Source organism: Cydia splendana, chromosome Z (assembly GCF_910591565.1).
Source record: "Cydia splendana chromosome Z, ilCydSple1.2, whole genome shotgun sequence".
NCBI classification, from domain to species: domain Eukaryota; kingdom Metazoa; phylum Arthropoda; class Insecta; order Lepidoptera; family Tortricidae; genus Cydia; species Cydia splendana.
In genome coordinates, this window is record NC_085987.1 from 42,807,219 (window position 1) to 42,822,301 (window position 15,083).

General features: G+C 36.0%; 1 protein-coding gene across 1 annotated transcript in view; it reads left to right on the forward strand.

Annotated features, from left to right (window-relative positions):
• The first annotated feature begins 239 nt into the window (after nucleotides 1-239).
• The window catches only part of LOC134804147 (protein nervous wreck), a 91,966-nt gene continuing 77,122 nt past the window's right edge, over nucleotides 240-15,083 (forward strand). The window contains exon 1 of the mRNA XM_063777092.1: nucleotides 240-329. Coding sequence (XP_063633162.1) covers nucleotides 309-329 — 21 coding nt within the window. The 5' untranslated portion in view covers nucleotides 240-308. The remainder of the gene's footprint in view (nucleotides 330-15,083) is intronic.

Genomic DNA, 15,083 nt, shown 5'->3' on the forward strand with positions numbered 1-15,083 from the left:
TTCATTCGGTGATAATAAGTAAAAGGATAAACAAAAAAATTACGTAAAAAAGGGTTTCTTTTACAACACCGATACAGGACACTGAAATTGCCATCTCTTCCTGGAATTGCCATCTCATTTTTCTTCGCTAGCACATCACACCACACGAAACAAAAATGCACGTCTATGGTAGGGTGCGTGGGTCGGCGCGCGCAGGCGCGGCGGGCGGCCGTCGCGGGCCCGCGGCTAGCGAGCGGCTATCGCGACGCGGACGAGTCACACACCGCACGCAAGCGTGCGCGGCCATCGATCGGGCTAAGGCAGGCACCATGCAGCCGCCGCCGAGGAAGGTAAGAAAAAATACTCTAACCATAATAAACACCCCTCCAAATCAACTAATATTATTTACTTAATATTACATTATTCAATATATGTAAGTCGCGTATTATATAATGTGATAATTGCGCAATATTTGGGGGTGCGTTGCTGTGATAACTTTTCTAAGGCGATTATAATTTAGTTATTTTTTGTGCATTTTTGTGACGAATTCGCAATAAAATAATATCTTAAAGGTGAAAAAATAATGTGTTCTAAAGTTTGACAGTTAAAATCGATAAAAAAAAAATTAAAATGTCTACCCTAATTGTTCTAAATCTGTAACAGACACGACAAAAGAAAATCTCGTGGCAAGGCAGTGAACTATACCTGAAACTGTTATTGGTGATTAAGTTATACGGACGAAATCAATACGTGTAAATGTTTAAATAAAACAAATGAAGTAACTATTAATAATATCCTACAAAAAGTGTCACTTGGTTTAAAGTTCATTCATAAAATTGGGCAGCGTGTATTCGACGCAGAGCATTAGGCCGTATAGCAACTAAAGAATCGATAGCTGCAGCGATTCGAACCATCCACGAAAATTGTAACTCACGCTCGTTTTCAAATAAGCAGCTCAAAAGGCCAAAAATACATGATATCGGTTTAAAATGTTACAAGTTCGAAAAACTTCAAAAAATACGTTCATGCAGGTCCTTAAAACGTCTAGATAGTTAGTTAATTTAAGCTCAGGAATACACCCTTGAAGTTTAAAAAAAAACACTGTACTTATGTGATTATTTTTTTAGCCCAAATATACAATTCTGACTGAGCTTACTTACTTGATTGTGAGCTCACAGTACAGTCAGCAGCAGAAGTTGATAAGCGCGCGAGGTGTTCAAAATTACCTTGACACGCTCTTATTCTCTTAACAATAAAGTCGCGTCAAGATAATTTTGAACACCTGGCCCGCTTAGCAACTTCTGCTGCTGACTGTACGAGTAGGTAAGTAAAGTTCGATAATACGACAACAGTTGCGGAGTTTATTCACAGGCTACTTAGTTCCGGTCTGGTTTAACTCTCGCTAGGGGACTTCAAAGTTAGCATTTACCTATGGGCACAAAGTTACTGTTTCAGGTTTCGTAACAGAACTAGAAATTACAATAACGATTTTGTATTTAAATGTCAGTCTGTAACTAAAAAGATTTATTGTTTATCTTGTTTAGACAATATATTTATGTGCACTAATACAGGCACTAAAAGTAGCAGTTATTCGTGTACGGAAAAAAAAACTGATTTAAATAATTAATAAAAAATTACAATTGTGTAATTTCTTCCAAATATTCTCCGAGTTTTAAGATCTTTACATATTGTTCGTCAACACTTCATATTAGTTATTTATTTAAACATAATTGCACAAAATATATACAACAATGTACAAATGGCGGAATGCCAAATGGCATTCTCTACCAGTCAACCATAGGGCCAAACAGAGATATCTACAATTGGATATACATACATATGGCTGCTATTTAACTGATCACCAGATTTAGTAAAATTTAATACCAAAAAAATCTATTTTACCACCCTAAAATCATGAATGATCACCAAAATTATAACACCATTTTAATGTGAAATGATTACCAATTTTATTACATTTTACTATCCTTTTAAAGGAAATGACACCAAACTAATCATTATTAACCCAAAAATAGTAAATGATTACCAAATTTCAAACCCCATTTTAATGTGAAATGATAACCAAATTTTTACATCTTGCTATCCTATTAAAGAAAATGACACCAAAATAATCATTGTAAACCCAAAAATAGTAAATGACCACCAAAATTAGAACTCCATTTTAATGTAAAATGATAACCAAATTTTTAAATCTTGCTATCCTATTAAAGCAAATGGCTTCAAAATAATCATTGTAAACGCAAAAATAGTAAATGATCACAAAAATTTTAACCACATTTTAATTAAAAATGTGCAAACATTTAATATATCGTTATCCTATTAAATTAATTAATCCACTTCGTCACCTTTTTCTAGTAGCATTTTATTTCTGTAACAGTCGCAGTTCTAACCTAACCTAACCCACTTTTCTAGTAGCATTTTGTTTCTGTAAGGGTCGCAGTTCAAACCTAACCTAACCCACTTTTCTAGTAGCATTTCTTTTCTGCAAGGGTCGCAGTTCAAACCTAACCTAACCCACTTTTCTAGTAGCATTTCGTTTCTGTATGGGTCGCAGTTCAAACCTAACCTAACCCACTTTTCTAGTAGCATTTCTTTTCTGTAAGGGTCGCAGTTCAAACCTAACCTAACCCACTTTTCTAGTAGCGTTTCATATCTGTATGGGTAGCAGTTGAAACTTAACCTAACCTACTTTTCTAGTACCATTTCGTTTCTGTAAGGGTCGCAGTGCTAACCTAACCTAACCCACTTAACTGATAGCAGTTTAACTTACTTTTCTAGTAGCATAACGAAATGCTACTAGAAAAGTAGATTAGGTTAGGTAGGTATGCGGTGCGGGCTACGGGGGGTTGAGCGGGAGGGGCTAGTAATTTTGGCATCTGTTTACTTTATTTGGTAATATGTATACATTTTTTGGTAATCATAGTGGTTTATTTAGGTGAAAATATCGCATTAATTTGGTCTTCAAGATTTGGTGATCATTAATGATTTTTGGTGATCATTCAATATATTTGGTATTTGAATACAATTCGAAGTGCAGTCGTAATTAAAGTGGTGGTACTTTTGTATTTTTAGGCCTTTTTTTTTGGTGTTCAGTAATTTTTTTTGGTAAGCATGTTTTTTTTATTTAGGGTAACAAAGTATTTCTTGGTGGTCATTATATTTGTAGCCCATACATATTACCTACTTAGGTACACCAAAAATATATTATTTTTCGTTCAGGTACCTAAAGTATATTTTGATCTCTTCCGTTACGTTCAACATATTTGATTAATATCTGGGAGACCCAACTTTGCTCGGAAAACATATAAAAACTCATAAATGCTCGTTTTCCCAGAGATAAGACCTAGCTAGATCGACTTATCGCCCGCGAAAACCCTCATAATATAGCAAATTTCATCGAAATCCCCGAATATATACACAAGAATTACTCTTTTAAAGGTATTAGATAGATAAAAACAGGTTTACCACCCCGAACAGTCAGTGTCGCGAAGTTACAGGTTGTAGGGCTTCACTGAGCTTACAAAGAGCACATTTTCTCTCGGCGAGGGTAAAAGTAAGCTATTGTCTCATTCATCGCATTCTTGAAAGCGCTAAAGTTAAAACAATTTAAGCGCTACTAAAGATAAAGCAAATTAAATTTGGAAAAGTTTTTTGTTTTTAAAAAAATTTTTGAATGTATGTTCAACAAAAGCTCTTGCAAATAAAACTGCTAAAATAGGAGTGTCGTGCAAAACATTTCTAGTAATTTGATAAATAGTATTTTTAATCTATTTAATACCTTTAAAAAAAAATTAAATAAAATAAAAATAAAATGCCTTTATTTAGACAAACATAGTCCATATTTTGTTAGTAGGTACATTTTACAATTTAAAACTTATAGCTAAGGTTAACTTAAAATAAACTTAAATAACTATCTTAGGTACTAAAGATAAGTGCAGAGAGGACCAGTGCCTTATCAGGCCACTGTCCCATCTGTCAGCCACGGCGGCCAGGAGACTGTGGCGGCTCCTGGCCGTCACAGTTTAAACGAGCAATTCTAGTTTATTTATATTTATATTTAGGGGATCTCGGAAACGGCTCTAACCATGTCGATGCAATTTGCTATATTGGGCGTTTCGGGGCCGATAAAACGATCTAGCTAGGTCTTATCTCTGGGAAAACGTGCATTTTTGAGTTTTTATATATTTTCCGAGCAAAGCTCGGTCTCCCAGATATTTTTTTATCATACACATAAACACAAATAAGAATAATAATATAAAAAAAACAGGAATAACTAATTGAAAACGGGGCTTTATTTAAAACCATAAACATAATTTATTTCGAGTTAATCCACATAAAACAAATACATTTCAACACGTTGAAAAATAATTCACCTTATAAAATAATTAATATCAAACTTATTATAAAAAGTAACCTAAAATAAAATTAAAACGACCTACAAAACTTAAACTGATATCTAAAAAATAAATAAAACTTAACATGGGTGACCTAGCCCAATATGTATAGGTATATTAGGCTAGATCACCCAGGACTCGGCCGTGGAAGGGTTCCCATAAGGCTGGCTGCGTTCCCCCTTTGGATGGCTATGCCGATCCATTCGGCGAGGAATGAGCCAGCCCTAAAAATCAAAACTAAATTAACATTATATAAAACTATGTCAAAACTAAATTAAAGAAAAAAAAATACAAACTTTAAATTATTTAGTACTTAGTAATAACTTTCAATTAAAAAAAACAGAAGACATTGAGCTTTTCTTGAAAATTCAAAGCGACATTGTGTTAGTGTTAATATTTTAAAACCAACGAACTACACCTACCTATACCTGTGTTGTGTACAATAAAGTGATTACTACTACTACTACTACTACTACTACTACTACTACTACTACTACTACTACTACTACATTTAAAAACGTTTTCATGGAAATGTTGTTTTCAATCATAGGTTCTTGCCTAAAAGCAAAAACTGCTCGTAAGCAAAGCGATCTTCGCAAATGTAAGTACATATTAACTAAACAGTAGAAATAGGAAAATATGATGTCAAGTATAACTCACCTTTGTACTAAATCAGCTTTTTCGTCTACATGCGGTTGTTTTCACAGCCGACATTCGTCAAATGTATCGACAAATCTTGGTCTCTCTTACCGATCGAGATTTTCAACGCATCTTATTCAGGTTCTCGCTCGGTGAACCTATACCAGAATTTCGCCTGAACACCGTGACCTACGGTATGTCTTCGTCCAGTTTCCTCGCAATTCGAGCCCTGATTCAATTGGCCATTGATGAAGGCAAAAAGTATCCTCGTGCAGTTGACGTCCTCAAACGAGACATTTACGTCGATGACATAGTGACAGGCGCTGAGTCCGTCGAATCAGCTCTTGACCTTCAGTCGCAGGTTGTCAAAATCCTAGAGAAAGGATGTTTTGAACTCCGCAAGTGGTCGAGTAATTGTCCCCGTTTGCTCGAAAATCTCGACCCAACCCATTGTCATAATAAGACGCTATCTTTTGATTCGGAACCGACATCTCCTCTTAAAGAGATCGAGCTATTAATTGATTTATCCCTTAAAGTTTTGCTTGAAGTTCACGTACTGTTATAAATTAATACATATTACGTTGAAAATTGCATGGATAGTCGTGATAAATCTGTGTATTTGTTGTGTTTACAAGTTGACAGAAATGTCACGTCGGAAAAGCACGTATTTTTCGATAACATCTGTCACGTTTGTTCGCGTAAAGTATTTACGTAGAATAATTCTGGCTCAGTTTTCATTATATGATTAGAAAGAGAGCGTTTTAGGCGTGAAGTTAGGCACGTATGGAAAACTCAAAAACGTTTGCAACTCATGGTACCAATTGAATTTTTTAGTTCTTTAGGTGACCGCTAGAGGCACTGTACAATTACTCCATACATTTTCCTTAACTTTCTCACTATCGACTGTCATTCACGGAACTCATGGTAGAGCTTCAGATGATGACATTTATTCGTTTTGAAAGTAAATAACAATATGGATGTAATTAGTAATTACCTTCAAATAAACATTGATAATCATAAGTAAGCACCGCAACAAGGTACTGGGATAAATACTTAAGTAAGCTCACATGTGCTCACTCCATACGTGGCTTTCCTTCCATAAATAATAATAAGTTGTATGGGAGGTAAGCTAAAATTTATTTTTAAAAGCTGAAATCATATATGTAATATAAGTTTTCGAAAAAAATATTATATATGGGTTATTATTTTATGTATGGATTGAACATTATTATAAGGATAAGTACTTAGGTACTTACTTCTCTATGGTACTAGGTAGGTATTGTTTAGAATCATAAACACTACATATATGTTGATAGCGATTATCGCTTTTGGTATCTCATTGTTCTTTTAAGTGTTTGGATTGGAAATGCGTCATGATCATCCATAAGTTATACGCCCTAATACTAATGCTACGCGGCGTAACCGCCGACCACCATAAGGTACCTTTTCTCGTGGAACGTCACATATCTTGTTATTTATAACGTGTACTAAAACGCTCGGTATACAAGAGAATCTAGATGAAGCAAGGACCGTGAAGGGCGTTCGCGTGTAGAGGCTCGTAGCACTCGCGTAGCACTCGGCGGTGCTACGACGCGAGCTGTAGCGTGTGGACGTACAGTCATACCGTCGTCGTCACTACCGCAGAAATAGAAGTTGCCTATATGTATTACATTAAGTATAGTGCGACATAAAATAGTAGAAATTAAATAAAATGGAACTATGGTTTGTCGAAGTACTGTCTCATTTCAATCATAGACAGAGAGAATCATACTATCTTTGTCTTACACTAGTCTAGTACTAAAAGTCGTAGTCGTTTGAAACGTCTTAATCGTCCGCTGGTTATAGGCTATATGATGTACAGTCTCAGTCTCAGTCTCTCTAGAGGTCATAAAGTCACGAACCAAAAAAATAAAAATAAGTAATGATGACGTGTTGTATATCATTTGAAAGAGCTCTATTAGCACATTTCAAATATATACATATTGTTAGCTTTTGCAGCCGGCTTTGCTTGTATGCACCCAATAAAACATTAATTTATCTGGTAGGTAATTCGAGCTACGAATCTACAATCGCTCTGGATTCTATCTATCCGCGTGTTACGCGACTACGGCGATACAAGAAGGATTATTCAAAAGAAATTTGTTTGGCCGCTATATACATGGTGTTTTTTAATGACTTTCAATATTTTATAACGTGAATAGGTATAGAAGTCCAGATCAGCAAATTTTTTTACGAGATCGTGTTTGGTCCTATGGTAAAAGTTGCTTAGTATATTCACCTCGTAAAATTCGCAGTGGTCAGGCGAAGCATACAGAAAGGTACCTATGTGACGCACCGGACTCGGTCCAAAAGGCGACACTAAAAGGGTCACGCGTAGCCCGATGTACGTGGCATGATGTACGCGTTCCAAAGCCGGCTTTGGAACGCGTACATCATGCCTCGTACGTCGGGCTACGCCATACTCCTTTAGTATGAGGGCGCCGAAGGCGCCCGGCTTTGGAAGGCGTACAGCGAGCCTCGTACGTCGTGCTACGCCCGACTCTTACTGGTTCTTACTAACTAACAAATTGGTTTGACCAACTATAATAAATTTCAATACTAAATTGTTGCCATGTTTAAGCATTAGGTATACGTCAAAAATGTGGCAGTTACGTAGGAAGTGGCGCCCTCAATAATTTACTACAATTTCTTGTCGGACTATACCTATCTTATTTGTTATATTATCATATCCTGAGCGGAATATATCTTCGAGCAACACCGGCTTCCGACACATCGGAAGGGAGGGGCCCAAGCGATATCTCACCGTACAAATCTTTCTGCCATTTTTCGCGGGGGGAAAGGTGCACACAGTCGCACTTCTCACACACATACAAAATCCAATCTGTAATGACGACACAAATACATAGAAAATGACACACGTCAAAGACAAATCTTGCAAACCTCGATCTCTTTTTGTGTACGGACGAGTGACAAGTGTCACAACACGCACACTAACACATTTTCGTTGTAGTATGTTATTGTATTCTGAGAGATGAGAAGTCGGATTTGTCGCTCGACCGATCCGCAATTTGTACTGAGCGAGCAAAATCGATAAATCCAACAATTACATGAGACTAAAATATAATAATTGTGTTTGAATGTAATTAAACGTATGATATGTAAAAAAAATGTTACATGTGAAATGTAACACTTTCTTTTTGTAAATTTGATGTCCCCGACCTCTTTTTATAACAAAAAACCGAGCAAACAGGAATTTTTGTGCAGCAGTGTTCACGCGCGCGTCTGGACTCGGTCTAGTGAAAAATCCAAGTGCAACTAGTTTTATTACCCGCGCTAGATTAGATTGACGCGCTAATCTTGTACCTCGGCAGAGGGGAAATAGTGCGAATGCCGCCTCCCTTCCGTGTTGCTCGAAGGAATATATCAATAAATATTTACTTGATTTAGAGGGAGGGGGATATTAAAAACTTTAATTTATATGTAAGTATAATTATAGTAACTAACTATACCTACTTCGTTTTAAAAAATCACTCTTTATAATTAAGTCACGCCAAATATGTAACAATTGTAAATCATATACGATCATTTCCATTCTTTTGCTTTCATAAGTAACAGTTACTAAATTTTTAAAAAGTTATTTTTCAATAATAAGACATATTAAGACGTTTACCTTTTTTGTAATGCTAAAAAAACGGTGTATATCGAAGTTGCATTCAATGAAAAATTTTAATCTAAGTCGGTACGTAAAATTCCTGCATTTACATATTTCTCCCCGTTCTTTCGATTTGCGTTCGCTTGATGTGTTACGGCTCGGCCACGACATTGAGAGACTTGCGACGGCGGCAGCGACAACCATAGGTGGGAACGAAAGGTCCGATCGGTGGGTCTCGCTCCAACCTATGGTCATCACTGCCGCCGTCGCAAGTCGGTCAATGTCGTGGCCGAACGTGACACGTGTGAAATATGTGTCCCGGTTTCTAAAGCCCGTAATAAAACATCTTCCACTAATTTACGAAAAATTGTATATTTGTAACTTAACTGAAAATGACATACGGCTCGATTCTGAAAATGAATTAGATTTCTACTAGACTTCTACAAGTTACGATACGGATAATTTAAAGATATTTGTAAGATAGATATGTCAAATTTGACGTTTCCGCGATTCTGGAGGTCCTCTTGAACGATTTCGACAAGTTATGACTTAGATATCCAAGTCACATCTAGTCGATATCTAATGTAGATCTAGTTGATCTCTAAGCCTAGACTGATCTTGTGATTATCTCGAAATCCGAATAGGCCTGATACTTTTTTCGGGACTAGTTGTGATTTCGTGTGTACACTGCCTATAATGAGGAACCATTTCAAATTGTATCTAAATGTAAAGAAAAAAATAGGTACAAAATAAAAATGGGCCGTGTTTAAGGCGCCTTGCAGCGCTATTGAAATATAAAGTTTTTGTTGGTATGGAATCTAATCGAAATATGTATGTTCGAAATGTATGAACAATTATCTAGAAGTAGCATCGATTTAGTTACGAACAATTTTCACCCTCCGGGATCGAATTATAATAAAATCCTGTTTTAGCACTCAATCCTAATTGTCAGTGTCCATTATTGGAATTACTAAAGGGGCCCACTGATTAACAGCCCGCCGGACGGTATCGGCCTGCCAGTTAGAACAAAAATTTGACAGTTCCGAACAACTGACAGGCCGATACCGTTCGGCGGACTGTTAACCAGTGGGCCACTTAAGGGCGTCCGCAGAGCCGCGCGGGTGCACACAGCGGGCGCACGCACTGAATAAAATATGATCTGTCGAGCACACATTAAATTGATTTCATTAAGATTAACTGCTATATACAATTATCAACTAATGTACGTACGTACGTACGTACGTAACGTACGAACAGTAAACTTTACTGCTAGCTGCTGCTTGGTTCGATAGGCTGATATGGAACTGTTTAAAGCATTAAACGTTAATGCAATTTCAAATGTTTTAAACGATTTTTTTCTCAGTGCGCGCGCGGGTGAAAATGTAGTTAAAATCAGGCGCACGCGTCCGCGTCAGTTAGCGGCGCTCATACAATTTTTCGCTTAACCCGCTCGCCCGCTCCGTGTACACGTGCGTCGTTGTGGGCGCCCTAAACAATAAAAAAGTGATTCGGTATACTTTATTTGCATAATCTCAAGCGCATTACTACATTTCAAATACAAGAAGAGCGTAAAAGGCGCTTACTACACTTGTAAATTGAACCCACCCAAGATATTTTTCAGTAGGTTCAGATGTCTTAAATGACGTCAATAAAACAAATTATATTTTTGTCTGTACGTATAAAAATAAGTGGATTCGGGTTTAAGAATTTCAACTGAATTTTATAAAAGTTCACAACGCTGGTACAAAAGTTTTCTTTATTTCGAGTCGCTTCTTATTTGTCCTTGTAGGTCAGGGTTTCTTAAACTGGGGTTCAAGGACCCCTTAGGGGTCCGTAGTATGTTTATCAGGGGTCCGCAGTAGAAATCTATAATCTTCAAAATATTTTTTGACCGGGGTCCGTGGACTTGTTTCAATTGTGAAAATGGTCCGTGACTGCAAAAAGTTTAAGAAACCCTGTTGTAGGTTGTTCTGAGAATTAAAAACTGCCCGTGACTTAACTTTTGGAACTCAATAGGGGTGTACTTACTACTTTCTACTATTACGTCCAAATCGGATAAAAAACTTTGAGCTTTTGAAAGGCTTTTGACAATAATAAATGTCAAACCTACTTATACAAACTTTCTTTAATAAAAGTTCTGCTAGAAACAAAGAGAACGTTTTTGAAACTTGTGTTTTTTTATTATTAAGAGCTGAACTTATGTTGTACAAGGAACACTTATTTACCTTATGTCTCATTTAATGATTCAATATCTGGGAGACCGAGCTTTGCTCGGAAAACATATAAAAACTCAAAAAATGCGCGTTTTCCCAGAGATAAGATCTAGCTAGATCGATTTTTCGCCCCCGAAAACCCCCATATAGCAAAAATCATTGAAATCGTTAGAGTAGTCTCCGAGTTCCCCGAAATATATATAAATATAAATAAATAAATAAATATACAGGAATTGCTCGTTTAAAGGTATAAGACAAGTTGTGATCGGACATTCGTGTTTCTTATTCTGTACGTTTAGTATAAACACTTGTACTTAAGAATATTCAAAAATGTGTAAACATATTTTTTGTTACATTTACTGATTAGGGTAACCATGAGACCCTACTTGTTACGAAGAAAAGACTATACATTGTATGGACGAATTCCTGAATCCTTGAACTGTGTTGTATTGTTTGTTAGAATATCTCGTATTTTATAATGTACTCGTGACGATCATAATATTAATTATTATTATATATTGACATAATAATTTATAATGCAATGTAATATTTTAAAATAAATAAACTGTACTGATCGTTCCAACATCCTTTAATGTAGGTAAGTACATATTGGTTTTTCCCATAAATTGCAAACATAAAATGATAGAAGTTGACATACCTATAGGTAAACAGTGTACCTAAAGTCGCTCATACAAATATTGTTTCATTTATGAAAATAATTACAATACTCGTATTGTGCGTAATTTACTCGTTACTTGGTATTGCAAAGCTCTCGGACTGAACGAGGCCGGCTTCTATACAAGTAATAAATATTCATTGTCAGGTCCTTTATTTGAATAAGAGTTCGTATATATTTGCAGTGGCGTAGCTAGGCGTGGGCGAAGTGGGCCGTCGCCCACGGCCTCTCACCCCAAGGGGGGCCTCGCGCGAGGCCCCTTCGGGCACAGTGAAAGAAAAGGGCCTCGAGATGGTGACTTCGCCCACGGCTAGATTCGTTCTCGCTACGCCACTGTTTATTTGTTCATGAATATAGAAAACGAAAATTTTCACTTATTGAAGTTCAACGTAGCACGCGTGTTATAAAGGCCACCAAAAGGCCAAATGTGAACACAACACGCGCACTCTGATATAAATAATGTAACGCAAAACAACATAATTGATTTCAATGTGTTTTATTAATAATAGCCTGTAAGGGTCTCCCCTGATATATCGACGCGCATTCGGCAAAAGCCGATAGGAAAAAGCTTTATGTCCACGCAATAAGAGCGAAAAAGCCGTCGACGCGTCGACAGGCGCCGGCTGATGCGAGCCGAGCCGAACGACGACTTTTTCGCTCTTATTGCGTGGACATAAAGCTTTTTCCTATCGGCTTTTGCCGAATGCGCGTCGATATATCAGGGGAGACCCTAAGTAAGTATAATCACTAGACAAGAGTCCTTCTTATTTGTAAATCTGTAAGTATTAAGTTTCACTACACAATTATTGTGCCTATTATAGGCTAGATGACAAATTTTCATTTATGGTATCAGTCAATCAGGTTTGTTTTTAGCATTAAATGTCTATATGGGACCCATTGCATTAAAGCAATACAAAAGTCAGAAATTATAGTCAAAGTCCGACAGTCGTACTTCACTCGCGAAACGCCCCTAACAAAACGATAAGTGACCGTGACGTCAAGGTCACTGAGAGTCCATCTTGAAGTAAGTATGAACAAAATAAGAAAAATTGCGTTTTTATCGGTGAAATATTGCGTTTATGTATATAGTTGCCATACAATCTTTTTTTGGATAAAATGTGAGGAATCGAATGGTATCCTTCCTTATTTCGTTTTTGGAAGTTAAAAAAAACTTAAATTTTGAAACTTTCAGGTGCTGCATTTTTGTATTATTTCCATATGTATATTATTTTAATATCCACATTATTGTGATAAATTGCTCATTTGCTATCTATTTTACTAGATTTTGTTATAAAATTCAACATGTGTCATCATCCCTATTGTACTTAATCGGAAAATTCGTCAATGTTTTGTTTAAAAATATATTGACGAAACCGTGGCAAGTCCTAATGCTCGACATGTTAATGCCCAATAGATGACACCCTGCGGTCACCTCTATTGACAATGTCTTATGTTTAAAAATGTCATGTTCTGGGAGAGTGACGAGCACTCGGACGTCTACCTATTAAATTACCTGCTGCAATTGAACTAACCACCGGTACAAAATGCCGTTACTTTGAATGTTTCGACAACGTGTTGCTAATCGAACTATTATTAGAAGTACTTATTAAAACAAATCAAAGTATTTTCAGATATTTATTATTTTAATTTGTTTTTATTTCAAGTAGAAACACTACTATATATACTATATCTATTACTGGAAGCCTTGGTCACTTTTTCTTAGTATCATGACATTTATTTCAGTTTATAATCGAACTATTGTTGAAAAGCGGTCAAGTTTCGGTCAAACTGCTATCGCGAGTATCGGTTGTTGGCTATTCTGTTTGAAATACCTACTATTACTTATTCTGTGACGCAAGTACAAAGCAAGGTTTTATTGAAGCCATTAGTTTTGGATCCAATGTAGCGCCATATACTTTCGCTGCGCTGTGAACTATTCATACTCGTATTGACCAATAATTCACTATGACTTGCTTCGACAGTAGTAATCGCTTACAATCGTCTGTCTCGGTTTACCACCATCCGGCCAAATGAAATTCAAATATGTTGTGATAATTCATGCTATAAAGTTAAAGATTTTTTTTTGCAAATAATATACTTTGGTAGGTTTTTAAAAATTCGACTAACTAACGAATCTTTACATCGTTTAGGTGTCTTTACCTATTATATGTATAAAAGGTTTTCAGGCACCACTAATATGCAATAATACAGTTACGCTGCTAAATTTTGCGGCCCAGCGCTTGCTGCTGATGCAAACTTATTACATGGCACCTTCCCAAATCAATGGCGAGCGAGAAAACAATTATACCTTATTTATGTACCGACCACTGCAATAATCATTTTCATTCTAACTTGTACTTTAAAGCGCGATTAAGTCGTGTTTCAGTAACGTCTAACCGTTACATTTGTGACAAAATGTATGGGATTTGACATTGACTGTCAGTTTTGTAGCGATTAATGGTACCTACACAGTTAAGTGAAAATGCCCAGCGACATCATGTGTAGGGTGTAGGTACCTATATTAGGAATACAAATTACTGAAAAGAACAGAAAAAATCCAAGTTAGAAACGTTCTCGAAATTGCAAAACTGAGAAGTACTAAAGGAAATCTCCATTTGGAAATTGGAATATTTCGTACCCCGTATAAAAATATGAGAATAACAACATTTTCCGTTATAAAATATGAGAACGCATCGTTCCAAAACACGTACAAGTATGAATTCTTAATAATTAATGAATGAAAAACTTAAACTTTTAAATTAATATTTATAATTATAAAATATAAAAATAAATTATTAATTATATACTTGAATGACTTTATAATTTGATAAAAAACACTATATTTTACATGTTTTATTGTACAATTAAAATAAAGAACTTAAAAAATACACAGATTAGCTAAGTTTCCTTTTAACAATCTCTACTATGGTTGACAAATAGTGGTACCCGCAATTCGGACCGTATCTTACTAAGTTTTTTTTTTGACGTGATAACGTCTTATAAATCGATGAACACCGGTAGCATGCACGAAAAAGTGTCACGTTGTGGACAAATCTCCATGGTAACGTTGTGGACAGATCTCCATGGTAACGTTGTGGACAGATCTCCATGGTAACGTTGTGGACAGATCTCCATGGTAACGTTACGTAATGTGACGTTATCACGCAAAATTATCGACTGTAAACCGACTTCACAGACAACCATATATTTTTTTTACAAAAAAAAGTTGTCGATTGAATTGGTATTATTTTTCTGAAATTTATTTCGGTTTGTTTCTGTGTTTGTGTGTGGTAATTAAAATTAATTGTTAGAATATCTTAAGAAAACATGCGTGAATAGGTAAGTTATGAAGAAGGATTACCTATATTTTTCAGGTTCAGGTTGTCTTATACGTTCTCGCTTCTGAGGTGAAAAGTTGTATGTACAGCACAAGATCAAAGTTATTTACATCTCGTGCGCTTTTGAGTCCCTTCCTACGCTCAAGATTCTAAATTATTAGAGATTCTTATTAG